General features: G+C 36.4%; 1 protein-coding gene across 2 annotated transcripts in view; it reads left to right on the top strand.

Annotated features, from left to right (window-relative positions):
- Window positions 1–25,827, top strand: part of CDKAL1 (CDK5 regulatory subunit associated protein 1 like 1) — a 668,649-nt gene that overhangs the window by 165,283 nt on the left and 477,539 nt on the right. For both annotated transcript variants that reach the window (XM_027874274.1, XM_027874355.1), the window contains one exon: window positions 15,232–15,280. In XM_027874274.1, coding sequence (XP_027730075.1) covers window positions 15,232–15,280 — 49 coding nt within the window. The remainder of the gene's footprint in view (window positions 1–15,231; window positions 15,281–25,827) is intronic.

Below are 25,827 nucleotides of genomic sequence, written 5' to 3'. Positions count from 1 at the left end.
GACATCCTTTGAAGGTTTACTGCCAAGGTAAGTGAATTTATCCACAGTATTTCCAAACCTCTCAGCTTGTTATAACTGATGGTTCCATGTAAGGATGTTGCAAAGCTTGCTTGGTGGAGGACCTCTCTTTTTTTGGTGTTAATTGTCAGGCCAAAATTAGCACAAGTGGCAGAGAAGTGATCCATACTCTGTTGCATCTCAGCCTCAGAGGTTGCATTGAGTGCATAATCATCTGCAAACAAAAAACTGAACACCAACTCTCCCTCCATTTTATTCTTGGCTTGTAACCTTTTCAAGTTAAATAATTTGCCCTTAGTGTAATAGTTGACCTTTATGCCATTTTCATCGTTATTGAAGGTGTCCAACAATATCATTGAAAACATCATGAGAAAAAGCATGGGAGCAAGCACAAAGCCCTGTTTCACTTCATTGGTGACTGTGAAAGTGTGAGAGCATCATCCATTATCCAGAACCTTGAAAGGATGCCATCATGAAACTGGTGTATAATACGGATGAACCACTCTGGGCAACCATATTTTGCCATGATCTTTCACATGTCTTCATAACTAACTGTATGAAAGGCCTTGGTCATTTTGTACGAACCTCTGTTCTGCTCCTGGCATTTCTCTTAGAGTTGTTAGGCAGCAAACACCATGTCAACCATTCTCAGCCCTTTTTGAGACTGCACTGGCTCTTGGGTAGATGGTGATTTTTTAGGTGAAGGATCAGCTGATTAAGGAGGACTTTGGCAAAAATATTACTGGCAATGACTAAGAGAGAGATACCCCTTGTGGTTGTCACAGGACAATCTATTTCCCTTTCCTTTATAGAGATCAACAGTAGAGCTGTCCTTGAATTCCATAATCACCTCTTGCCATATAACCCAGAAGATTTCAGTCAGCTTTTGCATAAGCAGTGGACTCCCTGCATTGTAAATCTCAGCGGGAATAGAATCAGCACCAGGCACTTTACCACACAAGAGGAGCCCAATGGCATTGAAAACATCTTCTTCAGGACCTCCACTTCCGGGAACCAAGATGGCAGAGTAAAAAGGTAGTCGTTCTCACCCTCCCCTGTCAACCTCTGAAAACCCAGAAAATATCACTCCAGAAAAAACCCTGAAACAGCTGAACCAGAAGAAAGATGGGGAGCATCTGTGCAGTAGCCCAGCAAATGGGTCTCCCGGTGCCTCAGCAAAAATAAGGGAAGCAGCACTACAAAGAGCCCCAGGTGGATAAGCACCCGACAACATTTGTCTGAAAGGAGCCGAAGAAAGCAACCTAGAACTGCCCAGAAGTTCCAGCCTTGGTGATTCCAGCCCAACACCAGGTAAGCTGTCAGAACCCTACAGCCTCCAACTGCCAACCAGGAGGAGATCCTGAAGCCCATGTGGTGGAACAGGCAAACACCACCAGCTGTACCTCCAAGTGCCTCAGTGAGGGTGGGGTAACTGGTGGAAATCAGCTCAGAAAACCACCAGGTGCCTCGGCATTCTTCAGCAAAGAAGTCTCCCAGTGCCTCAACAGAAATAAGGGAGGCAACACTGCAAGGGACCCCAGGCAGATAAACACCTGGTAGCACTTATCTAAAAGGAGCTAAACAAAGCTAAAGGAAAGGAAAAGCAGGCAACCTAGATTTACCTGAAAGTCGCAGCCTTGCTGATTCCAGCCCAATGCCACATAAGCTGCCAGAACCCTACAGCCTCCAATTGCCAACATAAGAGGCCCCAGCACACAAAGCCAGTAACCAAGACCTAGGTTCCCAGCACAAGAAGCTTGGGTCAGTGCCCTCTGCTCCCCAGCAGGAGAGCTTAATCCCTTTAAAGGCCAGGGAATAAAGAAACACCATGAGTAAAAAGAAACATACAATAGATTCATATTATGAGAAGAGGGAAGATCAAGACAGAAATTCTGAAGAGGAAAACACTGCCATCAAACTACAACATCAAAAGGGAATATGAACTGGTCTGAAGCCCAAAAAGCCTTCTTAGAAGAACTCAAGAAGAATTTTAAAAGTCAAATGAGAGAGGTAGAGGAGTCCTTTAAAAGTACAATTGGCCAATTGGAAAAAAAGTACCCTGAAGAAAATAAATCCCTTAAAAATACAATCGACCAATTGGAGAAGAAAGTACAAAATCTAACAGAAAAAAACAATATATTAAAAATTAGAATTGAATAAATGGAAACTAATGACTCCATGAGAGAGCAAGAATCAATCAAACAGAAACAAAAAAATGAAAAAATAGATGAAAACGTAAAATACCTCATGGGTAAAACAGCCGACCTGGAAAATCGATCTAGGAGAGACAATTTAGAAATTATAGGCCTACCTGAAAGTCATGATGAAAAAAAGAGCCAGGACAATATCCTTCAGGAAATCATAAAGGAAAACTGTCCTGAAGTCCAAGAACCTGAAGGTAAAATAACTATAGAAAGAATCCACTGCTCCCTGCCTGAAAGAGATCCCAAATTGAAAACGCCAAGGAATATAATAGCTAAATTCCAAAATTACCAGATTAAAGCGAAATTACTGCAAGCATCCAGAAAGAAACAATTTAAATATCATGGAACCACAGTCAGGATTACACAGGACCTTGCAGCCTCTACATTAAAAGACCATAGGGCATGGAACATGATATTCCATAAGGCAAAGGAGCTTGGAATGCAGCCAAGGATTAACTACCCAGCGAAAATGAGTGTGATATTTCAGGGAAGGAGATGGATATTCAACAAAATAAGGAACTTCCAAACGTTCCTGATAAAAAGACCAGAGCTCAACAAAAAATTTGATCTTCAAGTACAAGATTCAAGAGAGATATAAAAAGGTGAATGGGACAGAAAGATACAATATGTTGTTAATAATGGCAAAATGTTTATATCCCTGTAAGGGAAGATGACACTTGCAACTCTTGAGAACTGTATTGTTATTATACCATGTTAAAGGAATATACATAAAGGGGGTGGATATAAGTTCATTTTGATGTAATGATAAAAAAAATTTAATCAAGTGGGTTAAATGGATCCAGGTAAGTGGATTAGTCTGAGCTAAGAAAATGTACTGAAAAAGGAGGAGGCAGACAAGGGTATATTACATTACAGGAAAAGACACAAAAACCTATTAGAACAGAGGTAAAGAAGGGAGGGGCATGAGCATTGTTTGAACCTTACTCTCATCAGATTTGGCTCAAGGAGGGAATAACATAATCAGTTAGGTATAGAATTCTAACTTGCACTATAGGCAGCAGGAGGCAAAAGGGGAAAGAAAAGGAAGGGGGGATAGAAGAGAGGGAAGAAGCAATAAGAGTAAAGGAGAAGAAAAGGGAAAAGGTTAATAGAAGGGAGGTGGGACCGTAGGAGGCTCTGGTCAAAAGCAAAACACTAGTGGGGAGGAGGGAAGGAGAAAGGAGATAGAAAAGCATAAACGGTGGGGGGAAAGGATGGAGAAAAAGACACAGACAGTAATCATAACTGTGAATGTGAATGGAATGAACTCTCCCATAAAATGGAAGCATATAGCAGAATGGATTAAAAACCATAATCCTACAATATGTTGTTTACAGGAAACACATTTGAAAAAAGAGTGACACATACAGGGTAAAGGTAAAAGGCTGGAGCAAAATATATTATGCTTCAGCTGAAGTAAAAAAAGCAGGGGTAGCAATCCTGATCTCAGACAAAGAAAGCAAAAATAGATCATATCAAAAGAGATAAGGAAGGAAACTACATCCTGCTAAAAGGCACCATACACAGTGAAGTAATATCATTACTAAACATAGGTGCACCAAATGGTATAGCATCTAAATTCTTAGAGGAGAAGTTCAGGGAGTTACAGGAAGAAATAGACAGCAAAACTATACTAGTGGGGGACCTCAACCTCCCCCTCTCTGAACTAGATAAATCTAACCACAAAATAAACAAGAAAGAAGTTAAGGAGGTGAATAGAACATTAGAAAAGTTAGGTATGAGAGATCTCTGGAGAAAACTGAATGGGAGTAGGAAGGAATATACTTTTTTCTTGGCAGTACATGGCACATACACAAAAATTGACCATGTACTAGGGTATAAAAACCTCACAATCCAGTGCTCAAAGGCAGAAATAGTAAATGCATCCTTTTCAGATCATGATGCAGTAAAAATTATATGTAATAAAGGGCCATGGAAAGATAGACTAAAAAATAATTGGAAACTAAATAATCTAATCCTAAAAAATGATTGGGTCAAAGAACAAATCATAGAAACATTCGATAATTTCATTCAAGAGAATGACAATAATGAGACAACATACCAAAACTTACGGGATGCAGCAAAAGCAGTTCTTAGGGGAAGTTCTGTATCTCTAAATGCTTACGTAAACAAAAAAGAAAAAGAGGAGATCAATGAATTTGGCATACAACTGAAAAAACTAGAAAAAGAACAAATTAAAAATCCTCAATTAAACACCAAATTAGAAATATTGAAAACCAAAGGAAAAATTAATAAAATTGAAATTAAGAAAACTATTGAACTAATAAATAAAACTAAGAGCTGGTTTTATGAAAAAACCAATAAAATAGATAAACCTTTGGTTAATCTAATTAAAAAAAAGAAAGAAAAAAACCAAATTACTAGTGTCAAGAATGAAAAGGGTGAAACTACCACCAAGGAAGAGAAAATTAAAACAACAATTAGGAATTATTTTGCCCAACTATATGCCAAGAAATTTGACAATCTTAGTGAAATGGATATATATTTACAAAAATAACAATTGCCCAGATTAACAGAAGAGGAAATAAAATACTTAAATAACCCCATCTCAGAAAAAAGAAATTGAACAAGTCATTGATGAACTCCCTAAGAAAAAATCTCCAGGGCCAGATGGTTTTACGTGCGAATTCTATCAAACATTTAAAGAACAATTAATTCCAATACTATAAACTATTTGGTAAAATAGGTAAAGAAGGAATCTTACCATATTCTTTTTATGATACAAATATGGTGCTGATACCTAAACCAGGAAGAGTCAAAACAGAGAAAGAAAATTATAGACCAATTTCTCTAGTGAATATAGATGCAAAAATTTTAAACAAAATATTAGCAAATAGATTACAGCAACTTATCACACGAATAATACACTATGACCAGGTAAGATTTATACCAGGAATGCAGGGCTGGTTCAATATAAGGAAAACTATCAGCATAATCTATCATATCAACACCAAAACTAGCAGAAACCACATGATCATCTCTATAGATGCAGAAAAAGCTTTTGACCAAATACAACACCCATTCCTACTAAAAACACTAGAGAGCATAGGTATAAATGGAATCTTCATTAAAATAATAAATAACATCTATCTAAAACCTTCAGCAAGCATAATATGTAATGGGGACAAGCTGGAAGCATTTCCAATAAGATCGGGTGTGAAACAAGGATGTCCATTATCACCACTGTTATTCAACATCATACTGGAAACATTAGCTTTAGCAATAAGAAAAGAAAAAGACGTTGAAGGCATTAGAATAGGCAAAGAAGAAACAAAGCTATCACTCTTTGCAGATGACATGATGTTATACTTTGAGAATCCCAGAGAATCAAGTAAAAAACTACTTGAAATAATAAACAACTTTAGCAAAGTTGCAGGCTATAAATTAAACCCACGTAAATCATCGGCATTTCTATATATTATCAACAAAGCCAGCAGCAAGAGATAGAAAGAGAAATTCCATTTAAACTTACTGTAGATATTATAAAATATTTAGGAGTCTACCTCCTGAAACAAACCCAGGAACTCTATGAACACAATTACAAAACACTTTTCACACAAATAAAATCAGATCTAAATACTTGGAAAAACATCAGTTGCTCATGGGTAGGCCAAGCTTATATAATAAAAATGACAATTCTACCTAAGCTAATTTACTTATTCAGTGCCATACCAATCAAACTACCAAAAAATTATTTTATAGAATTAGAAAAAATAATAACAAGATTCATTTGGAAGAACAAAAGGTCCAGAATATCAAGAGAACTAGTGAAAAGAAATGCAGGGAAAGGTGGCCTAGCCATTCCAGATCTTAAATTGTATTATAAAGCAGCAATCATCAAAACTGCTTGGTACTGGCTAAGAAATAGAGTGGTGGATCAGTGGAGTAGGTTAAGTATGCAAGACATAGTAGTCAGTGACTATAGTAATATACTATTTGATAAACCCAAAGACCCCAGCTTCTGGGATAAGAACCCACTCTTTGAAAAAAGCTGCTGGGAAGACTGGAAAAGAGTATGGCAGAAACTAGGCATAAAAACTAGGCATAAACCAAAATCTCACACCATATACCAAAATAAAGTCAAAATGGGTACATGATTTAGATATAAAGGCTGATAGTATAAGCAAACTGAGAGAGCATGGAATAGTTTACCTGTCAGATCTGTGGAGAACAGAAGAATTCATGACCAAACAGGAGATGGAGAACATTACGAAAAGCAAAATAGATAATTTTGATTATATTAAATTAAAAAGTTTTTGCACAAACAAAGCCAATGAAACTAAGATTAGAAGGAAAGTAGAAAATTGGGAAAGAATTTTTACAACCAGTCTCTCTGATAAGGGCCTCATTTCAAAAATATATAGAGAATTAAGTCAAATTTATAAGAATACAAGACATTCCCCAATAGATAAGTGGTCAAAGGATATGAACAGACAGTTCTCAGATGAAGAAATTAAAGCCATCTGTAGTCATATGAAAAAATGCTCTAAATCACTATTGATTAGAGAAATGCAAATCAAAACAACTCTGAGGTACCACATCACACCTATCAGAATGGCCAACATGACAAAACAGGAAAGTGATAAATGTTGGAGAAGATGTGGGAAAATTGGAACACTAATGCATTGTTGGTGGAGTTGTGAAATGATCCAGCCATTTTGGAGAGCAATTTGGTACTATGCCCAAAGGGCTATAAAAATGTACATATCCTTTGACCCAGCAATAGCACTTCTAGGTCTGTATCCCAAAGAGATCACACAAATGGGAAAAGGACCCACATGTACAAAAATATTCATAGCAGCCCTTTTTGTGGTGGCACAGAATTGGAAATTGAGAGGATGCCCATCAGTTGAGGAATGGCTGAGCAAGTTGTGGTATATGAATGTGATGGAATACTATTGTGCTATAAGAAATGATGAACAGGCTGACTTCAGAAAAACCTGGAAAGACTTGTATGATCTGATGCTGAATGAAGTGAGCAGAACCAAGAGAACGTTGTACACAATAACAGCCACGTTGTGTGATGACTAATGTTGATACACTTAACCGTTCTTGGCAGTAGAAGGATCTAAGACATCTCCAGAGGCCTTGTGATGGAAAATTCTATCCACACCCAAAGAAAGAACTATGGAAGCCGAATTGTTATTTTTTTTCTCTTCTGTTGAGTTTTGTTTCCTCTTTCTGATGGTTCCTCCTATTGGTTTTAATTTCTACTTACAACATCACTAATGTGAAAATATGTTTAATATGAATGTAAATGTATAGCCTATATCAGATTGTGCGCCATCTTGGGGAGGGTGGTGGGGAGGAAAGGGGAGAAAAAATTTAAACTCAAAAGCATATGGAAGTGATTATTGATAAATCAAAATAAATTAATAAAAAAAAAGGATTGCCTGGGGCACCAAGAGATTAAATGACTAGCTTGGGGTCAGGCACAGAGCCAACACTTGTCCAGGGTGGAAGGGAATATCTCCTCTCCATCATTAGCAACAAGTGTTCAGTTGGCCTCTGCTGGAAAACAGACAGTGCAGTGAAATGTTGCCTCCTTAGGAATCTCATTCCAGCTCTAATTGTTAGCATGACTTTGCTTATGTAGAACCTCAGTTGACCTTGTGACAACTTCTACCCATTGTTCCCAATTCACTTGGCCCTTTTATCTCTCCCATGTGACAGCCCTTCTTATATTTGAAGACAGCTATCGTGTTCCCCTTAAGTGTTTTCTTCAGACTAAACAATCCAAGTAATTCCCTCAACCAATTCATTCATTCAATCAACAAGTTTCTGTTAAGTGCTTATTACATGTTTGGCACTGGGGAATAAAGACAAAAATGAAAGAATCTTCATCTTCAATTAAAAAAAAAAAAGAAAACATCTTCTTCAATCAGAAGTTTGGATATCTAGGAATTGACTTCAACCTGAGAGAAGAATTGACTTCAACTTCAAGCTGAGTGGCTTCAGCATTGGTTGATGACGATATTTTGAGAACGCTATGGAAGTGTTCAGTTCATCTCTCCAAGATCATGCTTTTATTGATAATCAATGTGGCTCTATTAGTACTGAGTTGTTGAGATGCAGGAAAGTTCTTTGTCCCATATATAGCCTTCAGGATGTCCTAAAAGTGCTTTGAAGTATTATTATCAGTGTAAAACTGAATTTCATCTGCCTTTTTACTGAGCCAAGAATGCTGAATCTCTCTAAGCTTCACTTGTACTTTACTTTTGATGGAGGCTGGCTTCTTAGAGATGTATGAACTGTCTTGCTGGTAAACCCTGTGGAATTCTTGTTTTTCATTTTAGTATCTGCATTTCCCTCATCATTTTCGTTGAACCAGTACCGATGTTTGCAAATGGTCTGGCCCAGACAAGTAAATGTGGTGCTGTGCACCAGATCTCTGAAAGCTGCCCACTCCTTTTCTGTTCCACTGTTGCCAAACATGTGTTGACTCAACTCTCCCTTTAAATTAGCAACAAACTGTTCATGCTTGGAGAGGTGCTTTCATCTGTTGACACTAAGTCTTATGATAGTTGCCTTGCCTTAGGGCTGCTGCTTTTGTTGAATGTGAATGTTTTGCTTGGAGAAAATGTCTGTGATCAGTTCAGCACTCTGCTCCACACATCGCCTTCATCACTCTCACATCCTGTCTCTCTTCTCCTTACAATAACACAGCCCATTAAATGCCAATGTTTGCTGTGAGGGTGCATCTACTGGTAAACAGAAGACAGTGTTGGTGATGAGAAGGTCATGAGATTCACAAGTCTTCATTAGTAAGTGACTGTTGCTGTTGCTGTTTCCAACTTCATTCCTCCCAAGGATTCCCTGCCAAGTCTGATAGTCTGTGCCTACTCTGGTGTTAAAAATCACCCAGAATTACAAGCTTGTCCTCTTTTGGCACAATAAAGATGAGGGACACTAAGTCTTTATAAAAAAAAATTTTGACCTCATTAGAGTTTTTCTTAATGGGAACATGCACACTGATGATGTTGGCATGGCACTTTTCTGCAAGTGGCAATCACATTGTCACGAGCCTGTCATTCACTCCTTTGGGGAGGAATACCAGCTTGCTGACTAGATTAGATCTGATTGCAAAACCTATGCCAGCTTCACGACTCCCTATCAGTGTGACCTCTCCAGAAAAATGTGTATCTAGCTCTGACTTCAGTAAGCCGACCCGTGTTTGCCAACCTTGTTTCATTCAGGGCTACTATTTGTATGTGATATCTATTGAGTTCACTTGTAATGAGTGTTGTTCATCTTTAAGATTTACTGGAGTTCATGTTGTCCATAAGCACATGAACATTCTATGTACTGATGGTGAGTGAAATCTTCTCTGCAAAAGTTATTGTACATTTCTTTATGTTTTGACCGTAGGATAGGATCCACACTTGACATACTAAGCATTCCAGAGTTAGGCTAATTGAATCGGACAATTTTTAGGACACCTTTTCTAGCCCCCTTTTTAATACCAGGAGGTGAGCAAGTGTGGTCCTTTAAAAGTCTGCTCAGACACCAAATCCCACTACAGTGAGAAGATGACCTTATGGCCTGGGTTGCATGTGTGCAAGGTTGTGACTACCAGCTCCCAGTGTATCTGCACCTGCTGCTTGGTAAAAATGGTAAAATGATATGGGTGAAATCTTCTGGCATGCATAAATTGTATTTAAGTGAAGCAGATTTGTGTAAAATTATTGGCCTCACTCTTCCAGAGTCATTGGAGTCCAATGGCAAGACAAAAGTTAAGATGACTGATAATCGCTTGGGATATAGTGGATGACCTTGACATCTTTGATGTCTAACTAATCACTAAGCACTCTGTAGCACGTGATTCTGCTACCTTCATGGGTCATTGGAACAAATTGTTCACATCTGCCCATTCTGCTAGGAAAGTCTTTACACGTTTGGGGTAGACATCACCCTAACTCACTCATGGTTTTGATGCCCATCGGTTACCCTCAACCTGGTTTAGGGCATCTGCCAAAGCAGTTTTACCAGAGTGTGGCTGCTGGGCATGCTACAGTTTCTTAGAGACACTGGTGAGAGTTTGGTGGCAGGTGGACACCAAATAGGGAAAGCATCCCTGAAAAGGGCTCGCCAGCCCTCACAGCAGCTGTATTAGTCTTCCCTTAGCATCTTGTATACTCCAAAGAAATACATACATACCTACATACACACAGAAGTATGTAGGTATGTATGTGTGTCCTTTGTTAACTATAAAGCAATTACATATGCACTCTTTATGATAAAATGATGATCTGTTAATTGGAAAGGAAAACTTTCAAGAAGAAAAGTCTGGAAAATCAAGTCAGGAAATAAGTTAATTATAACCAGGACAAATTTACTTTCTAAATTTCTTGTTATTGTATTGGAGCAAGTGCAAAAGCATTTGCCACAGAGGAAGAGTAGGAAGAATTTGCTCTTACAAAATGGTTTTGACTAGAAAGTAGATTTGAGAAACACCAGTTTAGAGATATTTGTACATCTAAATGACATTTACTTCCCTTTTGGAGATTGCTGTTTTCAGGCTTCCTTTGGCCAGCAGAGCTTATGTCAAGATTGCATGACTTTTTTTACTATAACTTAGATGATGTCATCTCTTGCTGACATCAGTACTCTTACATTGGTTTCAGATTAATTGTGTGGACTTGAAAAAATACTTTTGAGAGTTGCTAATGAGTGATCTAATTACCATTACTTTCAGAGAATACTGGTGTTATTATTATTTCTGATGTTGTATATGAAAAAAATAAGTTGGGAAAACATATAAAAAGTATTCTTCAAGAAATGGAAAGAGTACTTTGATCTCAAGGAACTGTTGTTTTATCTCTTAGTGAAGACCTCCGCCTGTTCCTGTAAGGTAATAAAATAGACTGACTTTCAATTCTAGTAGGGATAGTGCACACAGATTCAGAATTATAAGCTTTGTGAGTGCTGGGGTCAAGAGGATATTTTATCTTCATTTAAAGACAGTAGACAAAATTGTTTATAGAAAGTACTACTTTTGGCTGCAGTGCAAATGGAATGTCATAAAGTTACCTTTTGAACTACAGCAACCTTCTTAATCTGTTAAAATATTAATAGCCTCTTAATTTGGTCTAAGTTACTAATTTAGCAGGATTTTTTTAGGTGTACCTTTAGGTGTCCAGGACCTTTGATCTTAATAATAGTACAGTCCACATAACTAGCTTCCATTGAAGTTATTCCACAGACATGAAAAGTGGGAAGATCCAACACCACCAGAGGCTTCCTTCCTCTCTTGGCTTCTTCCTTTGGCCTTTAAACCTATTTCAAACCCATCTAGGATGGTTGTGCAGTAGGAAGACCTACCATGGGGGTGTGCATCCTCCTCTTTGCTTTCCTTTTTGCTCCTTCTCCCACTCAGGACACTCAGATCTCATCTGTACTGCATGACTGCTAACATGGCTTCTATGAAATAGGAGTCACCCATTCTGTTCCTTCTGGAAAGATGAAGGACTACCAGACCTTACCCTGACACTGCCTCCTGAGGTTTTATAGACCTTGACATCTGCCCTGCCTTTCACCTTCCAAACCCTTCTCTTGCTTTTTTCTCCCAGCATTGTCATCTAACCTACTCATGTAACCCGACACCACTGGAGCTTGCCATATACTATGCTGCATTATTCTTAGGACTTCTATGCCTTTCTGTCCCTGCAGAGCTGAACTTACTTTTATGTGTTGTCTCTGCCAATTAGATTTTGAGTTCCTTAAGAGCAAGATTTGTCTCACTTTTTCTGTTTATGTTCCTGTGCTTAGCGCAGTACGTGGCACATAGAAAGCAAATGATAATTGCTTATTCATTCATTTATGATGATGATAATGATAGAACCCTGATCCCAAAAGATCTCAACAGATTGGATCAGTGAGCTGAATCTAATTAAATGAAATTTGTTAAAGATAAATGTCACATTGATACTTAGATTTTGGGTTTTTTTTTCCCCCTCTAAAAACAACTACACAAGCACTGGATTGAAGAAGTGTACCTTAACAACTCATGTTTGAAGTAATAACAACAACTCAGAATGTTTTATAATAAACTGCAAAGTCAGTTTTAGTCAACAACGTGATGTGCCAGCCAGAAAAGCTACTGTAATATAATCTTAGGCAACAGTAAGAGGTCAAAGTAGTTAGTATTTTCACTTTACTCTGTGCTGGTCAGATCATATCTGTAATGTTTATATCAGTACTGGGTGCTGTGTTTTAAGAGAGACATTGGAAAATAAAGGACTCCAGAGGAAGTTGAGCCAATTGTTGCACAGGAACATCTGAAGAAACTGGGAATTTTTAGCCTGGAGAAAATAAGATGTAGTGGTGATGGAATAGCCATTGTTTAATATGTGAAGGATGTAAGAATATTTGGGCTTTTTTTGGTGACTCCAGTCTCAGAACTTGAACATTACTTCAAGTAGAAATTATAGAGAAGAAGATTTTGGCTCATCATAAAGAAAACGATTTCTAATAGTACTGTCCAGAAGTTATTTGGACTTAAATGAGACAATGAGTGAAGTACTCTCCAATGTTCAAGTAGAGTTTAGATTCTAAAGGGATTTCACGCATCATAGAGGCTGCATCAGAAACTTTTAATTTTCCCTTCTAACTTTACGAGTCTGTGATTCTATGAGATGTGGGCAAGACATGACCATTAAAATGAAGATCCGTGGAAATCACTCCAGGCAGGACAGAAGTGAATCAGAAACATCCTAGAGCAGAATTTCAAATTGGGCATATTTGTAAACTGTTAGGAGGCTTATTGGCAGCCTATTTTCATTCATGATAAGTTGATATTTTCTGAGCCATGACAGACATGACTATGAAATTAAGGCAGAAGAATCACAAACAGTATTATTGTCTATAGTATATAGAATAGTCTTTAGTTATGTTCTACTGAGGTAATATATAACTATAGCAATAGGTCTATGTGACGTTAAATGTGTTTAGATTTATGTAATTCTTTACTGCATATTTACATGCAAATTCGCAGTATGGAATAAATTTGTGGTAACATTTTTCTTTTCTTAAAACACATCTCAATCAACTGCAGTCTCTGACATGAATGTCTTCTTAAAATATTATATATAATAGAGAATATGAGGGTGATTATATTTTCTAAAGTGTGGTTATCTCACACCCAGCAAATTAGCAAAGATTACAAAATATGAAAATAGTCAGTGTGGGAGGAGTGACCTACTGTTGTGTGATTTGTGCTTTAGTACAATCACTTTGGAAAACAGTTTGGAATTATATTGATAAAGTGACTAAAATATCCATATACTTTGACCAGAGATTCCACTAAGTAGGCATATATTCCAAGGAGTTTATTGATGAAAAGAAAAGTCTTTATATATACCCAAAATATTCACAGCAGCAATTTTTGTGGTTCAAAAGAAACTGGGAAAAAAAGGAGAGACCTATCATTTGGACAATGGCTAAACAGCCATTAACTAGAACAGGGGTGGGGAACCTGTGCCCTCGAGGCCACATGTGACATTCTAGGTCCTTGGATGTGGACTTTTGACTGAATTCAAGTTTTACAGAACAAATCCTTTTATCAAGGGGATTTGTTCTGTGAAGCTTGGATTCAGAGGGCACACTTGAGGATCTAGAGGGCCATACGTGGCCTCGAGGCTGCAGGTTCCCCACTGCTGAGCTAGTACTTGAATGTAATGAAATATAATGATAGTATAAGAAGCAATGAATATTATTTAAACAGAGTAGCAAAGAAACATTTACATGAACTGATGCTGAATGAAGTAAGCAGAGCCAAGAAAACATAGATGATGAATACAGCTATGTAAATGAAAAGAACAACAACCCCAAAACAGTCAAAAGTAAATGATGGCAAAATTACAAAGAAATTTAGGTGATATGAGAACAAAAGGTAGTAATAAAATGTATTTAAAAAATAAAAAAGAAATTTTAAATGTGCTGACATCTCTGACCATAATTTTACAAAACAATTTTTTGCCAGTACTTATTTCAGAAACTATTTAATATATTTGTATATAAAATAAAATGTAATTTTACATTAAAATAGAATTTATATATTTCTGCACTGTACTATTACATAGTGTATATATATTCTTTTACTGAACTATTAATGTTTCAAAGTGTAGGATCTTCGTGTAGTATCTTTCTATATGTTATAGCAGTACTATTTAGTTATGTATCCAAATACAAATTTGGTGCTCATACTGCATGATTAAAATAACTTTGCTTTTAAGAAATTCTTCTGTACAATGAGTCATTGATGTTATTTATGAATTGTTTATTCTGTGACTCTTTTTCTTCATCGTAGAAAACATGGAGTTAGTAATAGAACATATTGTGTGTCTTTTTTTATATATCTGTTTATTAGTAAAAGCCTTAAGGATGAAAGATACTGTTTTATTTATTTTGTTTGAATTATATACCAACTGCTGAGCTGTTGAGTATTCAGGGCTGCAATTTATAGTATTAATTAAGAAAATCTTTCCCCTTATTCTCACAATGAATTAGATAAAATGTTTTATTATATTTTGTGAATCTTGAACCTGTTCTCTTTCAAGTTCTTGTGTTTTCTTGCCCTCTCTTCCTTGTGCTTTCCTCTCCTTGCCTCCTTCTTCCCTTTTTCCTATGTGTCTCTTCTGTTGTGCTAAATACTGCTTTCTTTGGAACAGAGGTAGATATTGTTTTTCCTTCCAGACCTTTATTATTAAAATATAAATTTGTAATAATTAGAATGATGTTTTAGCTAAATATGATGGTATTTTGATAGGCATGTATGTATACTATGACCATATTTGGACCTGATAAAAATCTATATCCATTTCTCTCATGTCACTTGATGATATTATCAACCTGCAGTATGAAATTTCAAAGATTTCAATAAAAAGAATTTATTAGGATCCCTAACATTGATTCAAAGAGATGTCATTGGAATCAAATTTTCATTGACTATATAAATAGTTAAAAAATTTTATTTTCTTGTATTTTTTAGGTTCAACAAATAGATCGTGTAGTAGAAGTTGTGGAGGAAACCATTAAAGGTAATCAAAGACATAAATGAACAGATATTCTAGTTCTCTAAAATGAGTGCTGGTTGTCTGTAAAACAGACAATGTTCTGTTTGATTGTCTGTAAAAATCTTCTGTGCTTGATGTCCGAGGCAACAACCAGTATGATCACAAGAAGTAAAGAGACAGGAAACATTGTACTGCTTGATCAAATTAGTGGTATAGATAATAAATTCTATAGAAAGTAAAAGGAGAATTCCATTGCCCTGGTTTGGGGAAATCATTGAAGGCAGTCACAGAATAGGTGGTGCCAAAGCCTAGACTTTATTCATTGAATAGAATTTAGATTTAGATTTGGTTGGCAGAGGAGAGCAATGAGTCAGAATTGTCTCCAAGGTTTTCAGTTTGATGAAGACTGGAATGCTTGGGTCATGTACAGACATAGAGAGCTTAATATTTTTCAGGAAATATACTTTGTGGAAATTTTGTTTGAGTATTAATTGAAAAGGTTTTGCCTTCAAATTCTATTAAAAAAGTAAATTTAAATATAAGTGGGGCAGTTATAGCAGTTTGCTATTTTCTTGGTTACCTTAGTACTTTTTTGGAATTTTGATTTATTTTCTTCATCAATGAAGATTTGAAATCTCTTGAAAGCTTCTTCATCTTGTATGAGATTCTTACCTGATTTCCCATAAATACTTTAAAAAGTTCTACCTAAGATGATATCTAAAAAATAAAATTAAGGAGTGAGAGAAAAGAATGTACTGGGAGGAGGAGAAAGGGAGAGGTAGAATGGGGTAAATTATCTCACATAAAAAAGGTAAGTCTTTAATATAGTAACCAATTAATTTTCTTGAAATCAGTAGTTCACTATACATACATAGTATGTATTAGAGGGAAGACTCAAATCTGGTCTTTCTAGATTTGAGGATGGCTTCTTATGATAAAGCAGTGTGAATTAGATTTTTATTTATCATGAGTATATCCACATATTAAGAAGTTTTACCTTATTGTTTTGGAATGAATTCTCACTATTTTTTAATGTAGGCCTAAACTCTCTATGTTTTGTAGTAAATATATAAAGTCTTAGGATTTATAATTTTTTTATGTTGTAACATTTAAATTTAGGTAATTTTAATTTATTGTTATTTCTTGTATAAATTGTTGAGCTTAACATCATTTTTGCCAAGCTGTTTCTCCATTTTCACAGCAGTATTTGTTAATAAAAGGAATCAGTTTCTCTTTTAATTTATGTTCTGGCTTTATCAACCCTGGACTATTGATTTCAGTTGCTTCTGTTTCTTCCTTAACTGGTCTGTTCCACTGGTCTATTTGGATGAGTGAATGAGTGAGTGAGTGTGTGTTTGAGAATCAGTGATCATTTCTTAAGCATTTATTATCCTACTTTGTACTAGCCTTTGTGTTAAGTGTTGGTGTTATAAAGGAAGACAAAAGATATTCATGGCTCTCAAGGAAAATGCAGGCCAATGGATGAGAAAACATAAGAATAACTGTACAAAAAGATTTCTGCCATCAGTAGCAGCAGAGCATTTATTAAGTACTTACTACATGCCAGACACTGTCCTAAGCAAAAGAACAGTTCCTGTCTTCAGAGAGCTTACATTCTAATGGGTGAAACAACATGGAAATAACTATGTTAAAAAAAGATATATGCAGCAAAAGTAGAGATAAATAAAAGAGGGAAGGCACTAGCACTGAGGGGGATAAGGAAAGGCTTTTGGTGGAATGTGGGATTATACTGGGACTTAAATGAAGCCCAGGAAGCCAGGAGGCAGAGATGAGGAGAGAATTCCAGCCATGAGGGACAGGCTGTTAATCTGGAGTTAAGAGAAGGATTGTCTTATGGAAGGAACATGAAGTAGGCCAGTGACACTAGATTGGAGTGTATGTGAGAGGGACTTAAGTGAAGGATAACTCCAGATAGGAAGGGGCCATATGAATGCTGAACTGAGGATTTTATAGTTGGTTCTGTAGGTTATGGGAGTCACTGGGGTTTATTGAGTAGTGGGTCAGACCTGCACTTTACTAGCATCAGTTTGACAACTGAGTGGAGAGTGGACACAGTGGAGAGAGGCTTGAAGCAGAGAAAAACCAGGAGGCTATTGGGACAGTCAAAGTGTGAGGTGATGAAGGTCTGCACAAAAGTGGTTTCAATGTCAGAAGAGAGAAGGGGAATATACTGGAGAGGTTACTAAAGTAGGACTGATAGGATGGGGTGACATGTTGGGATATAGAAGTTGGTGAGAGAGAGGAAAGAATCCAGGATGGCACCTAGATTGCAAGTCTGGGTAATTGAGAGGATAGTGGGATCCTCAAAAGTAATAGAAAAGTTAAGAAGAGGGGATACTTTGCAGGGGGTGGGGAGGCGATGTTTTGGACCTATTGAGTTTAAGATGTGTAATAGTTAGAGATGTTGGATTAGATATCAAAGGAGAGGGTAGGGCTGGAGAAATAGAATTGATCATCGTCAGCATAGAGATACTCACTGAATTCAGCAGAACTGATGAGATCACCAAGTGAAAATAATTGAGGGAGTAAAGAATAGAATTCAGGATGCAGCTCTGGAGACACCTAAGATTAGTAGGCATGATATGGATGAAGAGTCAGCAAAGGAGATTGAGAAGGAGTGGTCAGATAGGTAAGAGGAAGACCAAGATAGAGTATTGTCAAGTAAACCTAGAGAGATAAGCTTATTCAAGAGAAAAGGGTAACTGATGATGTCTGTGGCTACAGAGAGGTCAAGAAGGATGAGGACTGAGAAAAGGCCATTGGATTTGTCAGTTAAGAGTTCATTAGTAACTGTGGAGTTATCAATTGAATTATGAGGTCAGAATGTTGTCTTTGTTTTGGTAGGTTAATTCCCACATTTGTGTTTTTAGCATATTGACTGGTATTTCTCTTTTTTATTTTTCATAAAATAAATTATAGTAAATTTTATTATTTAGTTATTTTAATTAATATTTTATTATTAATATTATATAATAATTAGTATATGATAATATAATAATGTATGATATATATCTTATTACTAATGTTATTAAGGTTACTAATGAACTCATTATCCCCCTATATATAATATATAATATGTAATATAATATAATATATATGATATTTATATATAATAAACAATATATAATAATATTTAATTATGAAATAATAATTTATAATAATACTGATGAATTTTACAGATTAATTTCGTATCCTGCTATCTTGCAGTAGAAATTAACTGGGGTTTTCTAAATATAACATGTTGTCATCTCTAAATATACATAATTTTTTCCCTCTTTATGTTTATTCAGTTGATTTTGTTCTCTTAACTTATTGCTATAGCTAACATTTCTAGAACTATTTCAAACAACAGTGTAGAGAGGGGATATCCTAACATTTTTACTGAGAACTAAAATGTCTTCCTTTCAAATAATGCCAACTCTTATTTTAAATATATGTCCTTTGGTTGTGCCTCTTTTAGGGCTTTTAAGAGTTTTGTTTTTTTAGCATAAATTAATCCTGTTTTGTCAAAAAACTTTTTTTCTGCATAATTTTGCAGTTTGGAATTATTAAAAGAAAGTGACTATAAAGAAATATGCCTTTCGATCCCAGATATTTCAATGCTAGGTTTATATCCCATGGAGATCAGTGTTAAAAAGAAAGGTACCATATATAATGAAATATTTTCCACAGCCTATTTTGTGATAGCTAAGAACTGGAAAGAAGGTGAATGCTCAGCAGTTGGGGAACTGCTAAACAAATTGTGGTACTGAGTGTGGTGGGTTATTACTGTGCCATTAGAAATAATGAACCTCATGAATAAAAGAGTAGTGTGGGAAGACATATGAATGTACAGTGAAGTAAATATAACCAGCACAATAAATAAATACCATTACAGAAATGTAAATTGAGAGAAAAATAATAATAAAACAATTGAAAAAGAATGTGTCTAACTTATAATGATCAAATTTGACTGCAAAGAAGATTCTTCAAGTTTTTTTGCAGAGGTAGAACTGCTTATACTGGCAGAATTCATTATGTTTTTTTTTTTCTCTTTTTAAAATATTTATTCATTGAAAAAAAATCATTCTAGAATTCAATAATGAATTTAAACAAAAGTAACCTGTTTTTGATATTGACCTTACATAAAGTGTTCTGAAAATAATGACTGCCTTTGGATTTTTTCACATTACTAGCCATTAATTGATATGTTGTTGCTGAGTCATTTTTCAGTTGTATCTGACTCCTTGTGACACCGTCTGGAGTTTTCTTGGCAAAGATATTGTGGTTTGCAGTTTTCTTCTCCAGCTCATTTTACAGATAAGGAAACTGAGGCAAACAGGGTTTAAGGGACTTGCCCAGGGTCCCACACCTAGCAAGTGGCAGAGACTGGATTTGAATTCAGAAAAATGAGTCTTCCTGGATCTAGGCCTGGTGTTCTATCCACTGTGCCACCTAGCTTTCCCCTTCCTTCCCCAGTCTAATTACTTCAGTATTTCAGGGGAAGTGGTATTCTATCCACTGTGCCGCCTAGCTTTCCCCTTCCTTCCCCAGTCTAATTACTTCAGTATTTCAGGGGAAGGTGGTTTTATCTGTTTTGGTAATCCCTTCAGTGACACAGATTGTAATCCCTTGTAATTACCCTTGTAATCTCTCTTCTCTTGTGTAATTGCATTGTTCAGATATTTGTGAGTTGGGGGTAGTTTGAGAACATTTAACATTCTCTGAGTACTATCTTTTGGTGATTAACTTTTCTGAATATAGCTATGCTGGTCCTTGGATGACAGACCTATAATCCATTGCTTACCTTGTACTAAAAACCTTTGCAGATTTGTTGGGCTTGTTAGCATTTATTATGTTCTACTGACTTAGTTTTTGAGAACCCTGGGTTATCTCAATGTTCTAACAGTGATTCAAAGTAGAACTTCAATGGTTGGGTCATCTCATTGCTCAGCTTTGCTCCTGTTTTCCTAAACTCTTCATTGTTGTAAAGCTTCCTTTTTACCTTCCCTCCATTTTTAGATGAAACTGGTCCATCTAAAGGCCAGCTTTTCCACTTATTCCGCCAACCTCATCCCTCCCTTCTCCTCTGTGCCCTTTCTGCCATTAATTCTTTACTTTCATGCATCTTTCATCTCTGCTTCTAGCTGTCCTTTTTCCCTTAGCCCATATAAACATTTTTCGATCTCCCTTATCCTAAAAAGTAGTGTGACCCTGCTGCGATTTCAAGATATAATCCTTGCTTCTCCCCTCACTGCCAGACTTCTAGAAAAAGTAGTCTTTATTCACTGTTTCTACCTCCTCACTGACCACTCAGTTGCCAAGCCTTTGAAATCTGGCTTCTATCCCCATCATTCTTTTTCCAAGGTTACTAATGAACTCCTTAACCCCCAACCCAATGGTTTTTTTCTTTGTTCTCATCTTCTTTGTAACATTTGACAGTGTTGGCAGTCTTTCTTTCAAGATAGCCTTCGCTCCCTTGCCTCATGTGGCATTTTGCTCATGGAGGTTGTGACAGGAAATGGACCTGCAATTTCATTGGTTCATTTGATCTCCCCATGAGGAACTTTGGCTGCTACCTGTGTAAATTGGTTGTTTCTCTGCTACTTGTAGTCCTTCCTTAAATTGTGTTTTATTTATTCCAATAAGCAAAGATCCATCTTTTCTGTAGCTCTGTGTGTGTGTGTGTGTGTGTGTGTGTGTGTGTGTTCTTCCCTCCATTGAGAAGTTCAGATGAGAGTGAAGTTCAAGTGTCAGCCACTCCCTTCTACCTTCTCTTCTTTGTTTAGGTAGATGTCCACTTGCACACCCTAATTATGTGAGAAATTTCCTAGACTTCCTTTCCTTGCTTCCTCCCCCCAGTCTATTCCTTTCTTTCTTTCCTGTCTTCTCTTAAGATCATCAAGATATTAGAGAACCATTATGAGAGACTTTATTCAGAGAGGACATGTATTTTGTCTTCCCTGTTAGTAAATATTTATTGAGTGCCTAATGTATGCAAAGCAAAATATTAAGTGCTGAGGATACAAATAAGAAAATATAATAGAATGTAAGCAATTTATCCTTGCTTAATCAATCTTTTTCATTAACCATTGTTCTTCCAGGTTTACCTTTTTATGCTTCTCTTAATTCTTGTGTTTGAACTTTGGAGTTTTCACATAGTTCTGGTCTTATAATCAGGAATGCTTAGGCCTTCTCTCTTATTTTTTCCCTGTCTACGATTATACTCAGTTTTGCAGGGTAAGTTATTCTTGACTCTAAGCCTTTATCCTTTACCTTCTGGAATATCACATCCCAGCTTCTCCCCTCATTAATAGTAGTGGCTACTAAATCTTATGTTATCCAGACTGTAGCTCCTATTTGAATTCTTTCTTTCTGACTGCTTGTATCATTGTCTTCTTTGATCTAGAAGCTCAGGATTGTGGCTATAACATTCCTAGAAGTGTTCATTTTGGTGTTTTGAGAAGTGATAGCTGGATTCCTTCTATATTCATTATGCCTTCTGGTTCCGAGAGATCTTTGCAGTTTTCTTTTAAGATTTCCTGAAATATTATGTCTAGGCGCTTTTTTTGGTCATAGTTTTCATGTAGTCCAATTATTCTTAAATTTTTTCTCCTCAATCTTATTTTTTAATACTTTGCCTACATTTTCTTTTATTTTTTTCCTAGTCATTTGACTTTGTTTTAAAAATATCTTGTTGTCTCATGGAATATTTGACCTCTTTGTGGACCATTCTAGTTTTCAGAGAGTTGTTGCTTAGGCAGGTTTTGTACCCCTTGTGCCAAGCTATTAATTCCTTTTCCAATTCTTTTTTCATCTACTTTTCCCCCATTTTTTCCTCTAGCATTCTCATTTCATTTATAACAAAACATATTTCACTTTTTAAAAAAAAATTCATGCTTCATCTCTTCCACGAATTCTAGTTGGATTTGTGCCCAGGCTTAATTTTTCTTTGAGGTTTTGCTTACAGAGATTGTGGAGTCTTTTTCTTCTTCTGGATTTGTATCTTAAAGTATCCCTGTTACCAAAATAGCTTTTTATGGAGGGCTTATTTTTGTTTGTTTATTCTTCCAACCAGCTTCCTGACTTCCTCACTTCATGTGAGGGCCAAGGTCTCCACATGTCTGGAGGAAAGATCCAGGTTGCTTCTGTTGCTGCTTTCTTGGAGTGTTGTGTTATCTTTTTGTATTTTAGGGACAGCTCTGGTAGTAGACTTGCAAGCTTTCAGTATTCTTAAAGTGTCAGTTCCAGGTCAATGTCTAGCTGTCCTCATGGTCTAAGCTCCTCAAATTTCCTGACCTTGATTTGAGTCTGAGCAATAGGAGACTGCTTCTAGACTCATCCCCTGTGGCCAGCTGGGAAGCTTTACTGGTTCATAGTGACAGAACTGCAGGCTCCCCTTGAGTGTTAGATTTCTGCCCTTGTTTTGCCTCTGTAGCCCTCAGACTGAGTTAGAAGCTGGAACTGAGACCACACTCTGCTCCTGTCGTCTGAGCCATGCTGCTCCTTGCTCCTAAATGTGTTTTCTTTTTTTGCTACATTGGCTAGGGTCTGAGATGGCTCCTTACCCAGGGATACCATCCCTGGATGCAGGTGCCTTCCTCATTCTGTCTTGCATCTGTGGCCTGAAATTGCATTGTGGGTGACAAAGGAACTGGTTGACACATGGTGCACTTGTACGGGTTTGGTCCCCCTTTTATGCTGGTACACAATCTCTCCATTCCACCTGTGGTTGCTTCTTGCCAGACCCTGTCATTATTTTCCACCCACATGGGAAAGCCTCTTTTTCAAAGTTGCCAAATTTTATTCCATTTGGCTCTGACATGATAGAGGTCTCTTAAATAAATATTGTTAAAATTTCTGGCCTTTCACTTTTTAAACAATTATGAAAACATTCAAACTTGGTTTTTCACTTCCTATTTGAGATATTCTGCTGTGGAATAGAATAATTTGCCTCTGAAATTCTATTTTAATAAACAGGAGGACAGAGATGAGGAGGGGGAACAATCCTGGGATGAGGAACAGATAGCAAAAAAGCCTAGAGTGTCTTCAAGGACCAGCAAGGAGGCCAATGCCTCTAGATTGGAGAGCATCTGGAGGGGCATAAATTGTGAGGAACATGAGAAAGGTGTGTGTGGTGAGGGAAGGGTCAGTTTGTGGCTTGGTTATTAGGGAAGTGGGAGGGGACAGGAAAGGCATGTAAAAGGCAAAAAACACATGTTGCAAAAAGAAGAAATAAGAGAAGAGAGGTTAACATTGACTTAAAAATCAGAAAGTCATCCAGTCTTATAATTGAGAATAATCTGAAGTGCAAGCTCATAAAAGGTTAGAAGATGCATTTCATATATTCCATAAAAAGAAGATAGGTTTAACCTAAGGTTATTATAGAATATTTTGTGGAGTCATAACTCTGCTCAGGAAGGGGCTCTAGGGCATCTAATCCACCCTTCTCTTCTTACAGATGAGGAAACTTTAAACCTAGGAAGGTTAGGTGATTTGCCCAAGGTCATGCAGCTTGCACAGGTCAGAGGTGGTATTTAAACTCAGGTTCTCTATCTCCAGTGACAATTCTCTTTCCACTGTACCTTCTTGCCTACAAGTATGTTTTTGTTATTTTTGGAGATCCTTTTAGGATAAGGAAGCACTCTTCCTAAGATCTAGATCATTGAAAGGAATGTCAATCAACCAGTCAATCAATCAGTCAGTAGGCATACACTTAACATGTGACAGGAACTCACTATCCACTAGGGTACCGTTTATCATGTATCTGAGTACATTAATAGTTTTCAGTGCAAATAAATAAATAAATCTTTACTTTCCTTTAAAACAATGTTGATGCAACAAACTTTGTTATTATTTTCTTTTAAAGACTCCGTCATCAATTACATAACCCTTTAGTCACAGATCCAAGACATGTGAAATCTCCAAATCGCATAGAAGAAATCTCCAAATTATACGTGTGTCCTGGCAGTCACTGGCACAAACCTTCAAGAAACAAGGATATTACATTTCTGTTCACAGATTTATATGCCATTTATCCACTTTTTAAGCATTTGTTAACAGTTGTAGAGAATGAAGCTGGGAATTTCAAGGGTTGAAAAAAATTTCTTACATGAAGGCAACATGTGGTCACTTAAAGCAGTGTATAAGTCTACTGCATAGTCAAATATAAATACCTTGAGAGTAAGAACTGTCTAATTTTTGCTTTTTATGTCTCTAATTCCTAGTATAGTACTTAGCATGCAGTAGGTACTTAATAAATCCTCAAGTGAATGAGTCAATTGAATGACAATGATTATTCTGTCAGAACAGCAATGACGTTTTCTAGTAAGTACAAGTTTCTTGATGCTACAGTCTTTTTATTTTTGATTCTTTTACTTTTGTTATAGCACAGAATTGTGTTTCACATTTTATCAGAATTTTTTTACCTTTTATAGGTGATGTGAAGATGTTTGCTATTTTTTCAACAAGAGTCAGTATATTGTGATAGTTTTCTAACCTTGGACCTAGGTCTTTGGACTCCAAGTTCTACCTCTGACACTAACTAGCTGTGTAACCTTTGGAAAATCAGTTAATCTCTCAGTGCTGGAGGCAACTCTATAATGATACTTGTTTTTGTATACACTGTAATTTCTCTATGGGGATGAAATCACAGGTTCAAATACCCAACAACTACCACATCTCCTGACTCTCTCCTAGATAAGTGAGCTTCATTTTTAGTTTTGTGTACAAGAAGACAAAGTTTTGTATCAGAACACATCTCTGATTTTTTACTAGATAACATGTGTACAAGTGAATTAATTTAATAGAAGTTTACCTCATAATGAACTTTCTGAAATACATCTATTTGATTAATTCATAATTTCTGTAATGGATCAGAGTTCAGTTAAAATGTTAGAACTGTACTAGAATTTAGATTAGATTGATTTATTTCTTTGGGTGAACAGATAGTCACTAAGTTTCAGGTTTTCACCATCTTTTCAGAATTCTCATGATTTTTGTGTTGCTGATTATTTTGGCTTTCTTTTTAGTTTTAACCTATTCTATCAAAATCAGTTCCATTTAACAAGCATTTATTAAGCACATACCATGTTTAAGGTATTGTGCTAGATATATACAAAGGCAGAAATGAAATAGTGTCTGTTCTCCAAGCTTACATTCTATTTGGGGAAAACAGGGACATGAAAATTAATACCCTAGAAGGTATACACACACACACACACACACACACACACACACACACACACACGCATATATATGATATATATATATATACATATATACAAACATACATGCATACATACAAAGATATATACATGCATATACACATACATACACATGCATGATTCAAGGGAAAGTATAATTAAGGTTGTAATCTGTTAGGAAGATAGGATGGGTTAGGGTCAAGTGCATATCTAGTGATTGGCTTGGTAAGGAGAAGGGGTATCTGTTTTTCAGAGACTAGCACAAAGGAGGAGAGATGATTCAAAAGATTTTGAGATGAAGTGCAAAGGAAAAAAGAGAGAATACATCAAATGGCCTCCCTTTTCTCTATAATTTTGAGAGATAGG

Source organism: Vombatus ursinus, unplaced genomic scaffold (genome assembly GCF_900497805.2).
Source record: "Vombatus ursinus unplaced genomic scaffold, bare-nosed wombat genome assembly UNPS02000577.1, whole genome shotgun sequence".
NCBI lineage: Eukaryota > Metazoa > Chordata > Mammalia > Diprotodontia > Vombatidae > Vombatus > Vombatus ursinus.
The sequence above is the reverse complement of the archived record's forward strand: the minus strand, read 5'-3'. Positions and strand labels throughout refer to the sequence as shown.